The sequence below is a fragment of the Narcine bancroftii genome, chromosome 3, assembly GCF_036971445.1.
Source record: "Narcine bancroftii isolate sNarBan1 chromosome 3, sNarBan1.hap1, whole genome shotgun sequence".
In the NCBI taxonomy this organism is placed as follows: domain Eukaryota; kingdom Metazoa; phylum Chordata; class Chondrichthyes; order Torpediniformes; family Narcinidae; genus Narcine; species Narcine bancroftii.
Window position 1 is genome coordinate 62116991 of NC_091471.1, and position 18382 is coordinate 62135372.

Below are 18382 nucleotides of genomic sequence, written 5' to 3' on the forward strand. Positions count from 1 at the left end.
CACCTGGCTGTACTTGTATTCCCAGTGTACAACCAAAGACTGAAGACCATAGCACGAGTGGTGAAGGTGGGAGGTCATGGCCAAAATTATAACATAATTAAGCAATTCACCTATAGTAACAATCACTCCACAGCATGTGCAATATTGCTGGGCCTCCACTCAGCTCTGGATCACCTCAAAAACAGCAATTTATATGTATGGCTGCTCTTCATTGACGACAGCTTGGCCTTCAATACCATTATTTGCTCAGTGCTGGTCAAGAAGCTACAAACTCTAGGCTCTGTATCCCCCTCTGCAACTGGATCCTGACTTTCTCATTGGAAGACCACATTCAGTACGAATTGGAAACAACATCTCTTCCTCACTGATCATCAACACGGGTGCACCCCAAGGATGCGTGCTTAGCCCGCTGCTTTACTTGTTATACACCATGACTGTGTGACCAGGCACAATTCCAATGCCATTTACAAGTTTGCCGATGACACCAAAGTTGCTGGCAAAATCACAAACTGCAATGAGGAAGCATTCAGGAGGGAGATGGATCAGCTTGTTGAATGGTGTAACGACAACAACCTTGCACTCAATGTCAGCAAAACCAAGGAGATTATTGTGGACTTGAGGAAGTCAGGGGAACACAACCCAGTCCTCTTCGAGGGCTCAGTCATGGAGAGGCTCAAGAACTTCAAATTCCTGATGTCAATATCTTCAAGGATCTGTCCTGGAGCCTCTCTCTATGTTGATGCAATCAAAAGAAGGCTTTGCCGATGGCTATACTTTGTAAGGTGTCTGAGGTGGTTCGGTATGTCACCGAAGACACTCATGGAGAGCATTCTGACAGGTTGTATCACTGCCTGGTATGGAGGCACCAACTCTCAGGACAAGAATAATCTCCAGAGGGTTGTTAACTCTGCCTGTGACATCCCAGCCACCAGACTTCTCTCCATTGAGGACATCTACATGAGGCAGTGTCTTTATTTTAAAAAAAAAAGCAGCCAGCCTCTATCCTTAAAAGGCCCAGGCCATGCCCTCTTCACTCAGCTACCATTGGTGAAAAGGTATAGGAACCTAAAGATGAACACTCAGTGGCACAAGGACAGCTTCTTCCTCGCTGCCATCAGATTGCTGAATAATCAATGAACCAAAGACGCTGCCTAACTTTTCGTGCACTATTATTTTTATTTTATTTTTTATAGTTATGTCATAATTTGGTTATAATATGTACATTTGCATTGTGATGCTGCCACAAAACAGAATTTCATAACTTGTTCATGGCAGTAAATTTTGATTTTTGTGAAGGGGACAGTGGGAAATGGAGAAGATGTGGGTGAGGGCAGAGTTGATGGTGGTGGAGGGGAAGCCACATTTGTGGAAGAAGGCAGATATTTCATATTTTTGAACAGATGTGGAGATGGAGAAATTGTGAGAAGGGAACAGAATCCTTGCAGGGGACAAGGTATGATGAAATGGAGTCGAGGTAATTGTGGGAGTTGGTGGGTTTGTTCTCGGGGGATGGACATTGATGTCCCACATCTTTTGGTTCCCCGAGAAGATTCCCTTTTATCTGAAGCTGAATCATTCTTACTCAACTGCAAGATGAGCTTCTGATCACGTGTAGTATCGCCAAGCCAAATCTCACAAATCACTTCCTAAGTGTGGAGGGGTTAGTGAGATTGACAGATGGGAAGAAACTTCCTTGTCTATGTTTGATCTGATTCTGTGGCCTCAAGGCATCTGAAGTCAACATTAGTGACTTTCAGCCCAATCCTTTCCAGTGCTTTGCCACTGTGCTGTTTCAGACTTTATTCTGATGGGAGATCTCTACTACTGCGGTGGACAGAGCCAAGGTACTCAATGAAGTGATCTCCAATCTGCATTCAGTCTCTCCCAGTGGCACCCATTCAATTCCCTGCTCCATTCCCTTGCCGACTTGTCTGTTTATGGTCATATGCACTGCCAGACTGAGACCATGTGCAAATTGTAGAAACAAAGCCATCTGGGCACCTTCCAACTGGATGGCAATAACATCAACTTCTCTGGCTTCTTTATCCACTCTCACCCCCCCCATCTTTTCTTGTCTTCCTTTCCTCTAGCTTTGTCTCTTTTTTTTCCCCCGTATCCCCTTTCAGAGCCATAAACAACTTTTCACCTTTCCTCTACCCTGAACTCTTACAATATCCAATTAACATCTTTTGGTCATTTGGTCTGTATTCAATTCCCCTCCCATTCTTCCCTTGGTTCCTACCTGTTTTTTTCCTCAAATCTTGAGGAAGGGCTCAGACCTGTTGGTCATATGGACGTTGCATGACCTGTTGAGTTCCTCCAGTTTTTGTTTTTACTTGTATTGGAAAAATTGTTTGCTGAATATTTGAGGGAAAACCAAACTTTCTACTTCTTCAGACTTACAGGGAACATTTGGAAGGACAGAAACACAAGAAGAAGGAAGCTGCTCTGAAAACCACTAATCAAAGTAGCAATGCTGGAACAGCTCGAAGCATTCAAAATCAGCTGCGATGTGAACTCTGTGATGTCTCTTGCACTGGAGCTGATGCATATGCAGCACATATTCGTGGAGCAAAGCATCAGAAGGTAAATTATTTTTAAAATTTTATTTATTCAATAAAACCTGTTTTTTAAAAATCTAAGATCGTTATATTCCACATACTGACTTACGTTTCTTTTTACTTCATTTGAGCCCTTGATTTGTAGATTATTTTTGCAGCTGTGTTCCATGGATGTCAATCATATAGACTCTGTGGGGAAACCCTTCAGATTTGGTGGGATTGCTTCTTGATTTAATGATCAAAATCAATGCTCTCAAAAGACAACTTGGGATTTGAAATTTTTGGGCTGTTGTGTACCTGGACCCCATATGAGTGCTTCATTTTTCTGAATGTAGAATGTAGAATATGAAAAAGCTAACTCTCCACTCCTAACTGGCATTTCCAAGTTGATGCCAACTCTTCGATTTGACTTGAGGTCATCTCCCCATTCTTTTCCCATCCCCATCCCTTCCCCATGAACAGTATTTTGACAGCTGATAACATGTACAAAAAAGGTGTGTTAAACAGTTTTTAAATTACTTTAAGATATGTAAAAAATCTATCAAAATTATTTAAAACCTAACAAATAATTAAACTTTAAAAATAATTCAAGCACGACCTTCCATGCCATTTCACCCTGGAGTAAACCTGAGGGCTGGTTGCAAAGGGATCTGAAAAGTTCCATCCATTCAAGCAGTTCCCACTGTGTTACATTTTACTTTATCATCTGTAAATTGTGCATTTCCACATGTACTTGGGTAATGCCCAGGCTGCTTATTAAATAGTACTGGATTTTTTTTCTAAATTAATGTTAGAAAGTCCAGCTATTGTTTTTGGATCTTAACTGGTTTCCATTTCCTCCATGATAGTTTTCTAAAACTGAATTAGCTTTTGCATTCTTAGTTGATCACAAGATGAGCTTCTGACCACACATGCACTAACACTGTGAAATTATTTTCATCACTTTGCCTTAATTCTGAATTACTGAAGCCCTCATACCTTTGCTTGAGTTCGACTGCATGTCAGCTGCCTTCTAGCTTTGTAGATTTAAGATTATTCAGATTTTTAAAGTCCGTAACTGAACTGGCATCGATTCCTTCTCCTCTTGCTCACTAACCTATCTTGAGTATTTTGCTTGAGAGCCAAATTAAAAATTTATTCTTTCTGATCTTCTCAGAACTTGATACTTGCTATCTCTGTAACATCTTCCATGCCTTCAGTCTTTGAAGATGTGTATGCTCTGGACTTCCAGGGTCCTGCACTTCAATTTATTCATTACTCCAATAATGAAACTTTGTTTTATTTGAGGTCTTAAGTGAACCACTGTCTATATCCAAGGAAAAAATATCTTTGGTTATGTAACAAACAATGGCTTTATTTTTTTCATTATCTCTGTCATTGGCTACTTTCACTGCAAGATCAGCTTCTGGAAATTTTTATTTGAATATTTTTTTCTCTTAGCTATTTGTTTGCAAACTTCCTCTATGACTGAGTTTTGATCACCTGTCCTCATTGCTCCTTTCTAGGTTTGGTGCCATCTTGATGATGTTTCAGTGAAATGAGGTTTAATGTGCTCTATAAATTAGTTTAAAACTTGCTGTAATACAAATTGGAACCAGTGCCTTCATAAAAGTTGCATTGGTGATAACAGTGCATTTTGTGCACATTTTGCAACAAAGCTGTTTGGAGAATAACTGGTTACTGTGGCTAATTTATTTTTTCCTTGTCAACAGAGGAAAAGCAAATTTAAAACCTCTTGTCTGAGCTGAAGTGGCATGGCTTAATATTAGTGAAATATTGGCAATAGGCTCTTGTAAATGAGATTTTAAAAACAAGAGGGTAATAAATTTGCAGATAATGCAAAAATGGGAGGAGTTGTGAGAAGGATATCAAAGTATTTGGCAAGATGTAGACCAATTGGAAATATGGGTAGAAAAATGGCAGATGAAATTTAATCCAGATAAGTGTGAGGTGCTTCATTTTGAAAGGTGAAATGTATAGTAAATGCAAGGAACTGTTGGAGTTTTGTGGTACAAGTTCGTAGCTCCCTGAAAATGGCAACACAAGTAAATGGGATGGTAAAGGAAGCTCATGACACGCTGGCCTACATTGGTTGATGCATTGAGTAGAAAAGGGAAAGTCATGTTGCAGCTATCTTTTGGTTAAGCCACATTTCAAGTATTGAGTGCAGTTTCGGTCACCTCATTATAGGAAAGATGTGGAGTCGGTGGAAAAGGTGCAGAAGTGGTTTGCCGGAGTGTTTCGTAGATTGACTATAAGGAGAAGATAGGTGAACTTGGATTGGTTTCTCTGGAACGTTGGAGACTGAAAGGTGACTTGCTAGAAGTATATAAAATTGAGAGGCATAGATGGTCATTATCCCAGACTAGAAGTGCCAAATAATAGAAGTGCCAAATAATAAGATGAGGGGGAGAAAGTTTAAAGGAAATTGATGAGGCAACTTTTTTTTTTATACAGTGGGAGGTGACTGGAATGTACTGCCAGTAAAGTGATGGAAACAAATGAGAATAAAGTTTGAGGCATTCAGGAGGGGAGGGTATATGACCATGTGCTGGTTAAATTAGCATTGTGGCACAGGAATTGTGGGCCTTACTGTGTTCATTGTTTTCTCGTCTATTTTACTTCTCCATCATACCATATTTGCAACTTGAAACTAAATTCTAGATTGTTAGATTCTGGACACTTTGTGGGTTACATTTCAAATCCCTTTCCATAACTTTTTAATCAAAGAAAGGTGCAAGGATTGAACAAATTACATTGAATGAAAATTTGGGTGAGATGTGGGCTGCAGATATTAAGCTAAAAACACTTCAAATTGATGCAGACAACATATTACTGTTATTGGTTTTGACTTTCAAATATTTTAATTTAAAAATAAATATTCTTTGGTTTCATCTCATCTATGTTCACTGCTGTCTGATCATTTAAGCAAGTTAAATCCTGCATAATTCAAAGGGGCATACATCATTCTTGTTGCAAAGAAAGGTAAAAATCCAACACAGTGCTCCTCCTGTAAGCCAATCTCTTTATTAAATGTTGATGTCAAAATTTTGGCTAAAGTTTTGGCCCATAAATTTTCTGTACGATTTGTTTGTCTTTGTAAGTCGATTTAATAAAAAAAAAAATCTAAAAAAACATTCTTGTACTTTAACTAGTTGAAAAATTAATCTCCAATTTCATTGTCTCAGTTCACAAAATTTCTTGAATGCCAAATTAATGGTTGTATTTTTCTGATTTTCATTAGGTTGTCAAGTTGCATACTAAGCTTGGCAAACCCATTCCATCCACAGAGCCCAGCATGGTCAGCCAGACAACAACTACAACTACAGCTGGGGCTTCTGTCAAACCAGCTACACCAAATCCACCCATAGGATCTAGCAGTGGAATGGCTGCTGCAACTCCCACTGTTGTGAAGACTAATCCAGTCACTGCTGTATCTGTCAACAATGTGGCCAACAAGTTGCTTGCTGCAAAAAAAGCACCAACTCCGAAGATTACTTTTGTCGGCAAGTACACAATATATTTTTCTTTAATCAGGAAGCTGGCTGTGCTGCAGCTACAGTTCCTATTTGCTAACTTGTTGAATACCACCAAGCTGTGGTAATTGAAGAGTATTTGCTGCTTTCAAAATTGAAAAATGGAGGGAAGAACCAGAATAATAATTACTGTGACAACATCAAAACTCTGTCTTAAATGATGTTCCAAGTGTCATAACTCTGACTTCATGTAGATAAATCTAAAATGAAGTCCTCGTGATCATCCATTGGCATTGATGATTCTGATGTCATGCATTTTGATGAGTTCCAGGTATAATGTAAAATATAGACATTATCTGCTGTAAAAATAAAAAGGCTGGACTGATTGAAGTATTGAATTGTTCTCTAGGTGGTAACAAGTTGCAGTCTACAGGAACTATAATTGAAGAAGCCAAAACACCTGAAGTAAAGTTGGCGACACCACCTGTTCAGGAGTCCAAATCCGAGGCAGTGGTGGAGCCAATAACAGCACTTGCTGCACTGCAGAGTGATGTTCAGCCTGTTGGTCACGATTATGTGGAAGAGGTAATTTTACCGACTATTAATGATGTGGTCACATCTTGATTGGCATTTTTTCTTTTTAAAAGAATAAAAGATGCTTGTATAAACTGGATGAAAAATAACGATCTTAGCAACTTTATGCAGAAAAATTAAACTCTTCCATGTACTGCAGTATTAAAATATTAATGTGGGATGTCTAAAATTATTAATTGAAAGCTAATTTGGTGCTTCTTGCACAATTAATTTATTTGTTGAATAGATAAGAGGAACTTTTGAATTTTGATGAACATTCTGAAGAATTGATCGATGTTAAATGAGAAGATTATGAAATTCATTTCACTTATCCTTTGTGTGAAAGCAAGTGACTTTTGTTTTGGTCCTTGCCTTCTCAGGTCTGTCAATTCTTACTGTCAAGAGTGGCATTATCATTGTGAGAAATAGCTGGTATATGCCCTGTAATGGGTTCATATCTGGATTTTAGACTTCATTATGTATTCTAAGTTGACACTTGACCACTGAATTTAGAATGACAAAAAAAAATCCTTGTTCAGGTGGTCATAGTCATTAGTGTTTTCAAAGGACTTCTAGGTTTTTGCCATTCATTCTATAACCAGGATTAGCTAGTCGTTATTAATATTTATTGTTTTTGCAATCTCATGATCCATTTCTGTGACTTTTCTTAAACTTTTATTCTCATAGGTTTGCTTTCAAGTTGAAATCAAAGGATATCTAGAACTGCACTGCAGGAAAGTTTTAACATATCTAAGTAGAGGAGATGATTATGTAATATCGGGATTGCCGTAAATATTTGTGTATAATGCAAAAATTTTTACCCCCTTTTTCGCCTCAGAAACAGAAGTAGGATTTAAAAAAAAAATTCTGGGCGGCTTGGGTGGGCGAGTGGTAGTTGGCAGCGCAACTCGTGTGGCAGAGTGGGTGAGGCGAGGGGGGGGGTCACATGAAACGTGTATCTTGCTGTTGCTCTAATTTCTATCCATGATGTTTTCTCCTGGAGCGAAGAGAAAACACAGTGTTTATGATGCATCATTTAAGCTGAAAATGATCAAGTTCGCAGAAAGCAATAACAAATGTGCAGCCTCCAGAGAATTTGGTGTTGCTGAGAGTAACGTCAGGCTTTGGAGGAAGCAGAAATCAGAAATAGCCCAGTTGCCCTTCACTAAACGTGCTGGTAGGGGAAAGCAGGCTCTGTATCCAGATCTGGAGAGGGCACTGGTTGACTGGGTAGAAAGGTGGAGAAAGGATGGCTACATTGTCACCTGTTTCCATATCCAGCTTCAAGCTAGGAAACTGCAGAAAGATCGCAAATATGGAGTGAGTGTCATGGTTGGTGTCAGAGGTTTATGAAGAGTCACTCCCTGGTCACACAACAGAGAACCAAGATATCACAGAAGCTTCCCAGTGATTTAGATGACAAGATCATAGGTTTTTATGATTTTGTGATTAAGGTAAGGATGGAGCATGACTTTGATATGAATAATATTGGCATATGGGTGAAATTCCCTTGTGTTTTGATATGCTTGGTAACAGAACTAATGACAAAGTAAGTACTAAGACAGTTTATGTAAGGACGACAGGTCATGAAAGGACCCATTTCACCGTAGTTTTGTGCTGTTTAGCTGATGGGTCCAAGTTACAGCCAATGGTGATCTTTAAGCGTAAGACCATTGCAAAAGGTGAAAAGTTCCCACCAGGCATTCTTGTACACTAATATCCCAAAGGGTGATTGGATGAAGAGGGCGTCAAACTGTGGTTGAGAAGGTGTGGAATAGAAGAGCTGGATCTCTTTTAAATAAATTGTTAATGTGGGTCCAGTTTCAAGCCCATCTGACAGAAGCGGTAAAGAAGTAGCTCAAGTGATTCAAGTCACACCAAGCTGTTATTCCTGGTGGCTTGACAAGTGTACTGCAACCCCTTGATGTCATGCTGAATAAGCCATTTAAGGACCATGTTAGAAAAGACTGGATTTCCTGGATGGCCTCAGACCAAGTGGAGAAAACAGCAGGGGTAAATCTCAAGAAACCAGGCCTATCCACTGTTGTTTCCCGAGAGAAGCAGGCCTGGGATTCACTTCTAAGTAATATGGTCTCTGAGCTTTTTAAAGACAGGAATCAGCAACAAAATGGATGGGACTGAAGATGATGTTTTAGGGGCTGATGCAAGTACCACCACTTCTTCAGACTATGAACATGAATCTGAATATGAAATAACAGACACAACCGGCTGGGACACAGATGAGAAGATCAACAGAGAAGAATGGGATGCGCTTTTTGGAGCATCTGATGACGATGAGTCTGATTTTGAAGGATTTTAAATAATGTTTTTCTTTTTATTTATGTTTATATTTTGAACAATAAATTGATTGTTTATTTTGATGATTTTGTAACCTCATTCAGCGCAACATCACTCCACAACCTGTCAAAGTGGCACTTCCATGATGATTTTGGCCCAATAAAAAGTGGGGGGGTGTCGCATTATACATGGGGGTAAAATTTTCCCCTCAAAAATGTGGGGGTGCATTATACACAAATATTTATGGTAGTTTATTTTTTGAAAAGCCTGCAACAGTGACCCAATTTTGCACCTTCTGAATCCAGCCAAAGTAATTAAATTTCAAAAACCTGAACTGTAAATTGCAAGCAGTAATTGTTTAAAAATATTTTAAGAGTTTATTTACTTTTTTTTACAATACATGCAGTCAATTACAAAATTAAAAATTGCAAGTACAAATATAAATCCAGTATTTACTCCATGGTGGTTTGCCCCAATCCCCACCCACTTAAGAAAAAAGCCCAAAGAAAAAAAAACAAGAAAAAAGCCCAAAGAAAAAAAAGCAAGAAAAAGAGATAAAGAAAAGAAGGAAAAGTGCTGCATATTCCATGAATCATAAATTGATGTTCTTTTTAATTTTCTTTGGTGAAGATCAATGCAGATGTCAAGGGTTGGGCAGAATGCAATTAAAGATTTAGATCTGTAAATTGTAAATATGGACGCCAAACTCGTAAAAATATGTACTTATTTCTTAAAGTTGTAGGTAATTTTCTCGAGGGGAATACAACTATGTATTTCAGCATTCCAACATACCATACCTAGATGTGAATCAGACTTCCATGCATCTGTTAAACATTTTCTAGCCACGACCAATGCAACTGTTTAAATTGTGTAAAATTGTTTAAAATTTTGAATAGGGAAGTGAACCCATGGTTATTCTTGTAGCGGAAGCCTTTGATCTGTGTGCCTTTTTTGGCTTGTAATACTCTTTAAAGTATTTCCATTGTTTTAGTGTCACATAAAAAATAAAACAAATGTTTATCTCATTGAAAGAGGCCATTTTTCTCAGTTCTGCAGTGTTGACAATCTTGGGTTTTATAGGAAGTGAACTGTAATTTTCTGTGCCCTTACTGAGGTTCCCTTTCCAAAGTCTTTTATGGATTACGAAAATTTTGTAATGTTCCTTTATATTCGCCCTTTCATCATGGGTGTATCAATGGTTTAAAGATATGTTGTTGCTCTAGGAGAGTAATTGTCAACTGCAGGGGATTGTTGTCAAATATTTAAAATATTTATTATGTCAATACATCTAAACATATCAAAATATTTGGGTTTGAGTTGAAGAAATTTATGAGGTAGGTTGTCGTTTTATCTGTTGCTAGCCAAAAGCGATTAATCTTGATCAGTAAGTAATAAATATGCAAGTACTTGACCAAGTACTTTTTAAATGAGAAATTTTCCGTCTTCATCACCCATTAAGGCAGACAGTTTTGGACCCTACCACTTGGTGGTGAAAGTTTTAATTTCTCGGTGTTTCCTTCCAGGTTGAGAATAATAATTTTAAAAATTGCTCATGATATTTCGAATATTCCTATGTGCCTGGTATTTGTTTTCTTAGTCTGGCTTATTCTTGGATCAACCGAGCAATGCTGGAAGACTTAGATGTGATGTACATTAGTAAACAGTCACCTTGACATTCCCCTAGTTATGTAACGGCTTCAAGGGGACAATATCTTATTCAAATTTTTTTTTTGTAAATTACCAGTATTTTCTTTTGTCTAAGGTTCGAAATGATGAAGGCAAAGTGATTCGCTTCCATTGTAAGTTATGTGAGTGTAGTTTCAATGACCCAAATGCAAAGGAAATGCATTTGAAAGGAAGAAGACACAGGCTGCAATACAAGGTGAGATTTCAATTCAAGTTTATCATCTTCCGAATGTACAAGTGCAACTGGTCAAAACAGAGTTCTCGGTCTTCAGTGTAAAATAATGCAAATATATCTACCTATCTATCTCTAAAATAAATAAATGTTGTTAAATAAATAGTAGAGTGTCAGGATTTGTATGTGCAGTTCATCAGTTCAGAGCTTCACTGCTCATGGGAAGAAGTTGTTTCTCAGCCTGGTGGTTCTGGCTCTGATACTCCTATATCTCTTTTCCAATGAGAGTAGCTAGAAGTTGCTGTGTATGGGATGATGGGGATCCTCAACAATTTTGTGAGCCCTCTTCAGACATTGATCTTAGTAGATCACGTCAATTTGGGGCAGGGCGTGGTGGAGGGAGACCCCAGTGATCTCTCTGCCACTCTTGCGTTCCTGTGGATTGACCTCCGATCCTGTGCTCTCCAGTAACCATACATCACTGTTATGCAGCTGGCCAGGAAACTCTTGATAGAACCCCTGTAATAAGTTGATAGGTTGGTGGCCGGTAGGCTTGCCTGCCTCAATCTTCTCTGGAAGTATAGTTTTGCATTCATAATTGCCAATCTATTTTTCAAAAAGTATGAAATGTTTTTCTTCTAAATCAAGAAAAAAGTAAATCCTGAATTGCAAGTTGAAGTAAAGCCAAGCATTAGAGCCAGAAAAATTCAAGAAGAGAAAATGAGAAAACAAATGCAGAAAGAAGAATACTGGAGGCGTAGGGAGGAAGAAGAGCGCTGGCGAATGGAAATGAGGTAATCAAAATAATTTAAAGTTGCATTTTCATTTTGCTGATTCTCCTGTTTGGAAGTTAAAGCTGTGAGGATTTATTTGTAAGTAATCTTGCCCACCTTCTGCAATTCAATTTTTTTCTTGTTCCATAATTTCTGTTCATCTGTTGCTTTCAAGAGCAAGGGTACCTGTTTTCTCTTTTCCTTACCACCACTCTTGAAGAAACATGTCTGAAAAATATATTCAAATATCCACAGTTGATCATCATATTGTTGGATTGTCCAAGAAACTATCTATAATGTCATTCTGGAAAGGAAATCTTACCTCACCCAGGCTGATCAGTATGATGCCAAGTGCAGTGTTGACTTGTATCCTTCGTTACTTTTTCAGGTTGAAGCCAATTAAGGTTTAGCAAATAAATTCTGGATCTGGCACTGGTCCATAATTGTGAACAAATAATTTAAAAAAAAATCTTACAGAGCAAGTTGTAATCTTGTTAACTTGTTTTGAGATATTTAAATCAGCTGAGCTGAGACAAGGTTTCTTTATTGTTCAGGCGGTATGAAGAGGACATTTACTGGAGGAGGATGGAAGAAGAGCACCATTATTGGGATGACCGCCGCAGAATGGCTGATGGCTATCCGCCAGGCCTACTTGGTGTTCGACCTGGAATGATGCAGCCCCAGGGGCCAATGGTATACTGTTTTTAATGGTTTAGCCTTTATTTGTTGAACAAGGCTGAAAAGTTAAAAGGCTTTTGGATTTAATTCCTTTTTAACAAACTTGAATCTCACTGTCTCCTACTGAACATATTTCGACTTCTTGCATCTTTCTAAGTTGAAAAGAACCTTTGCAGATGTGGCCTTTTTGGATACCAGCGATAAAATATAGTCGTATAGAAAAAGAGATTGTTATTTGCATTCTTCAGAAGGAGTAAATTCATTGCAAGTTAAAATCTGCCTGCAAGTTGCTTTCATTCCAGAGGAAATGCCAGATTTTGGTGCCAATTATACATCTTTGCTTAGCCTCCTAGGCGTCCAGACTCCTCAGATGATCGTTATGTTATGACAAAACACGCAGCTATTTACCCAACTGAAGAGGAACTGCAGGCTGTTCAGAAGATAGTTTCACATACTGAACGTGCTCTTAAACTTGTGTCTGACTGCATAACAGAGCAAGATAAGCCAAAGAATAAAGAGGATGATAAAGATGTCATTAAAGATAGGTATGGAATGTTATGGTTATAGTTAGATTGTTTGACTTTGTAAAATGTGATCAGTTGCATTATTTTATGGAGCATACTCCTGTCATTGGATTTAATTGTTTAAAAATATACAGCATGTTTTAGAATAGTTTGCTACCACAGTCATTTTTTAAATTGCAGTTAAGTCTTTAAGTGTATAATTTCAAAGTATCAAAGCGAAGTTTATAAAATATTATGCTGTGCAATGGATTGTTAAAATTTCATTTGGCTTATTTAAGAAAATAAATTATTTCTGATTACTTGACATGAAACTTAAATTGAAATTGTATTATTTAAATTTGGGGAATACTGCTTGTTTTTTGACCACCATTTGACATTTGAGAGAAGTCTGAGCGAAATTGGCAAAATCTTTATAATTTTAATTGCATTTCAATTTCTCTCTTCTATAGATGCTTTGCTGGATTTTGAGTGTGCAGTTTTTACTTTTTGAGAATATATGGTTTCTCACTGGTGCATGTCAATAGGCATAGTTTCATAAACTTGGTGCATGTAATTTTTTTTGCATGAATATGGGCATTGCTGGCAAGGTTAGCATTTCTTGTAAATTACTAATTGTCATTGAACTGAATGCATTAATGATTATTGAAAATTAATCACTGATTTGTTATGAAGTGATGCATTAAGCTAGAATCTTGAATGATTAAAGACTACAGTCTTGCCAGAAAGATCAGCTTTGTTCATTTGTTAGCAGGCTTTGTTTGGAAAAATTGGCAATTAAGATAGACTTTGACCTAACATCTGAAGGGAAGGAATATATTGTACATCTGTCAGAAAATCTACCATTGGCAATTAACTTTTTTGCCGTTGACTTGAATTTAAGTGCAATTATTTTTTTCTTCTCTGCTGCCCAAATTTGCTACAGAAGAGATGATAACCAGAGAGCTTTGAAGGGTGTTATGCGAGTTGGTGTACTTGCTAAAGGGTTGCTGTTACGTGGAGACAAAAACGTGAACCTTGTACTGCTCTGCGCTGAGAAACCAACAGGAGCCCTGCTGAATCGCATTGCAGATAATTTGCCGAAGCAGCTTGCGGTATGGTGCATGTAGTCCTAAAAGAAATTGCTTTTTTAAAAAAAAACTTTAACTTTGAATCTAAAACTGTGTTAACAATGTTTTAGCGCTTGACAATAAATTTAAACTTTCAAGTAGAATAAATGCTGGTATTTATTTGCAGATGAAGCACACAAGGGGTTAATTTTAACTATTTTTGGAGTGTCACTCCAATAGGTAGTTAGCTTTTTGAGTGTGGGTGTTGGGGAGAGATTTTTAAAAATCAATGACTGTAAATATCAAATAGAAAATTCCTGGGAATACCAAACCTTTTGACATTTGTAAAGAAAAAAAAACCCTAAACAATATTTACTCCTTTAATATATTGTCTGTATTTCCATCTTTTTTGTTCTTGATTTTGAAGGATGTTCCAATTTGATCGTGTAACATTGCTTTGTTTTAAAATAATGACTATAGGTAACTACTCCTGAGAAGTACGATGTGAAATGCTGCGTCCCTGACTCGGCCATAATTATTACTTCAAATGTGGAACCAAAAATGCAAGTCACCATCACACTCACATCACCGGTCATTAGAGAGGAGAACATGGGAATTGGAGGTTGGAAGTCTAAGATTCTTTACTTGTCTGCTTTTCTCTTCTGTTAACCTACTTGCTATCATATGCCAATGGGCCCTAGGAGTTACTCTATGACACTTTTCCATACATAAGAGATTTGAAAGAAAGTGAAGTACAAAGCATGTTAGTGTCTGTAGAATGTGAAGTAACCCGTGTGGTAGCAAAGGAAAGTGTTGTAGAACTTGCTATTCTGAGGTCCCTTGGTATTCAACATGTAGCTCCCTGAGTGCAAGTTGAACCTGTCTCTTAATACTATTTTTGTATTGTAATTTATAAGTGTGCTGGTATTTTTTATATTTTTACACATTTTTTTATATTCAAGGAATTGCTCATGTCAGAACAGGGCTCTTAAATTCAGGTTTATCATTTCAAAATTCTGGGATTTCTGACATTTTACAAAATTGAAGCACAGATTTGGATAATTGGTAAATTGTCTTGGATGGCTCTATCATTTTCCAAAGCAGAATTTAAAAAAAAAAAAAAAAAAATTAAAACATAATGAGTAAATGCAGTTTATTAAATATTTAGAAAGTAATTTGGGGATAAAGACTTAAAATATACTCACTGAAGTCAACCTACATGATATTTGACGAAGAATAATTTTGGGCAAATTGATAGCAACACCTTTTCTAATTTAGGAAATGGAACTAAATTCTTAATTTTCATTGAATTTTAGAGCCCTGGTGATGTAAATTACCAGATATCATTTGGGTTTTTGGAACCTCCTTTGGGAAGTTATTTAACAACTAATGAAGGCTTTGCGAGAGGAATCTCTGATGGATGAGGGACTGGGTATAACGAAAAACTCCTTAATTGTTAGATTGCACCCGTTTACTGAGTCTGCGTGTTTTGCTCCTGTTGACTCTGCAATAACTTGTGTTGGGATGTAGATTTCCTGCAAGATGGTTGTTTTTATCTATCCATAGCTCATGGATTCAGTCCAAAGCCTTCTAGCATCAACAGCAAGAGTCGAATCCTCTCAGGGGCTGCTGACACGTCATCGGAAGGATTTTTGACCAAGGTTTTTGTAAGAGCTTAGCCACACCTGCCACACAGTTGTTGGATGGACTGGGGCCACTCCAGCCTTGCTTATATATAAAATGTATCCAGAGATCGAACAATGCCACTTAATGTTGATATCAGATGTTTCTGTTTACTTGAAGTAAATTGCTTTTCATGATGCTGCCTTCTTCGAAATTACATTTAATTGAAGTTCTAATTTAAGAATTCAATTTCAATCCATTGTACTTGCCAACTAAAATCATCCAAATTTAGATTGAGGGTTGTTTTGCTTTCAAGCAAATCCCTGGTATGTTATGCCAGGACATTGCATACTGCCAAATATGTGGTATCGGTCTATCTCAAGTATTTCTTACAGAATTCTATTTCCTTTCCTGCTTTCTTTGACTTGGTTTAATGGCACTGACATTTATGTAATTTTTTTTCTATGAAACTAGTAGGGCCACAAAAATTCATTAGTTTTTAATAATCCATTAATCAAGTCCTTTCCTCTTGGTAAAACATCAATTCCATTGTTTTCAAATACTTGATTGTTACATCTGTAATTGAGGACACCATTCTTCTGAGTCAAATAGAATAAATTTGCCCTTAAAAATAGTTTAGAAGTATATAATTAACAAAGGCCAAGTTCACCTCCAGCTGGCACCAGACTATCATTATGGCCCTTAATCCCAGCGTTGAATTGCAGATGCTGTAAATCTTAAATAAAAATAAAAAATACTTATCAGGTCAGCAGCATTGGTAGAGGGAAACGGTTCAAATATAGGGTCCATGGCACATTGTGTAGAGTTATTAATGCAAATCTTTAATGAATTTTTCATTTATTTTGCATTTTGTTTACCTGTTAGTAAATTTATGCCACCCATGTGTCATTTCTTCAATTAAAGCAGGTGGAAGTTGATTCTAACACCAAGCATAGCATTAATAAATTGTATTTTAGAGATCAATGCCTTTTTTTTTAGTAAAACATATTTAAATGTGATGAATTCTTCCACATAAAATGTTTGTTGTCCAAGTTGTTTAAAAGTTGAGCAGTTTTATTGATGGTATTGCCTCTGCTGGGTGGACTACTTTGAATTTTATTTTTCTGACACTTAGTTTGAGGAAATTGTTTAATTTTGAAAGCCGCAGAAGTTTCTAAAGTATTTTTTTGTATCTGTGACCATAAGTCCTAAAGACAGTTGGGTTTGCATTTTCAAATGCTGGCCTACTTACTTTACTCAGCATTTAACATTGAGGAGCCTGCATCAACTACAGTGTTGTTTTTGTATCCAGATCATGTATTTTCAAAAAAATTGAAAAATGTGAAGTGCTTAAACTAATCAGGTATCATCAGTGGAGATAACAAAAAAATTGATGCTTCCTACTTGTCCCTTTATTCAATCCCCCAAGATTAGATTTTATTCTGAGTGATTCTTTTCATCTATGAGAAGAAACATGGTTGACATACTTTTTTCCCCTCCTTTATTTTTCCTTTGTGTATCATTGGGTACTTTTAAATAGTTCACCAAATACAACATTGGAACGTAGTCACTGGCATTGAACAGAAGTTCAACTTGAGTGGAACACTTACGCACTGTTTCTTGAAAGATGATTTTTTCCTAAGAAACCCATAAACATGAAATACAGTGAACTGGTTAAAAGGTGCACCTTGTCAATTGACCCATTCTAGTTTGCAAGATCCCTTAATTTTTTTACATGGATTTCTGGAGGCCCTTCTATTACATGTTCTGAAATGGCTGGAGTAGTGTGGCTTCTAGTCCTCCTCGTGTTTTAGGGAAAGGAAATATTTGGAACAGTGTCATTTGCTTTCGGTACACTGGACATTCTTGAATGTGTCATTATTCATCAAGTTACTTGAGATACAAAAACTCAAGTGCAATAATGTGTTTAATTGGAAGTTATTGGATATTTCAAAAAAAGTTACATTGATAATTCCCTCGTGTGGTTAATTTTTCGTAGAATGTGTGGCAGTATGGCTATGTTTCTGAAATGTCATGCCTACCTGGTCAAACACCCATTCCTCACTGCACTTTGCCAATTCGATCCATTTTAGATGTAACCTCGGTTATGGTGAAAGACCCACCGGACGTCTTGGACAGGCAAAAATGCCTTGACGCTCTGGCTGCTCTCCGCCACGCTAAGTGGTTCCAGGTTCGGAACATCATTTTACTTACTTACTTGTAGCCTTATGAGAGATGATTGAGTTTGACTTTTCCATGAAAATGAGCTGTTACATTAGTAAACCTAATATTCCCAAGGCTGCCTACGTTGATTGTGCCTTTGCCTAGGAAAGTGACCAGGAAAAATACATTTGATTATTTTATCCATTGTTTCAAACTTAAAATTCTGCATTAACATTTTTTTCTGGTCATCAACTGTAGCATGAGGCATCCTTGTATTGTTTTATGTAATGTATGCACTTACCAGTATTGTCTTGTAATTGTTCCATAAGGCTGCAGTTTAACTAGCTCTTAAAAGGGTGTTTGTAATGCTTTACGCTCAGCTTTCATAAACTTTTTTTCACCTGCTTCATTTATAATTTGTAAGATTTAATGTTTATGTTCGAGCGGGAGACAGAAGTTGCTCAAACTTACTGTGAATTTGCAGTGTGGCAAACGTGCAGTAAGAATCGGCAATCTACTGTGTTCCGTGAGTTATATTTTCCTTTTAACATGTGATTATGTACTTTCCATGGATAAATCTTGTGTTCTTTAAAAATGCCATAAAGGAAGAACGTGGGGGAGAGGAAGTTCTCAAGAGGCCAGGAAGATGAGCTAGGCCAGCTTCTTCCTGTTTCTGCTGTGCACTTTGACCCCCATTTCTTCCACAGAAGAATTCTGCTGTGGACCGTAGGCTCACGAGTAAAGTGCTGGATATTTTTTCTTTGAATCCACCATCTTTACAAGCTTTTGTTTCAAAGCAGCAGCGTTTT

General features: G+C 37.3%; 1 protein-coding gene across 7 annotated transcripts in view; it reads left to right on the forward strand.

The window, feature by feature from the left end:
* The window catches only part of zfr (zinc finger RNA binding protein), a 105266-nt gene that overhangs the window by 64748 nt on the left and 22136 nt on the right, over positions 1-18382 (forward strand). For 4 of the 7 annotated variants that reach the window (XM_069924174.1, XM_069924177.1, XM_069924173.1 and 1 more), the window contains 10 exons: positions 2398-2586; positions 5806-6067; positions 6447-6622; positions 10671-10790; positions 11415-11560; positions 12094-12232; positions 12563-12762; positions 13664-13832; positions 14268-14409; positions 17504-17601. In XM_069924174.1, the coding sequence (XP_069780275.1) occupies positions 2398-2586; positions 5806-6067; positions 6447-6622; positions 10671-10790; positions 11415-11560; positions 12094-12232; positions 12563-12762; positions 13664-13832; positions 14268-14409; positions 17504-17601 (1641 nt within the window). The other 3 variants (XM_069924178.1, XM_069924172.1, XM_069924179.1) reach the window with 3 other exon arrangements.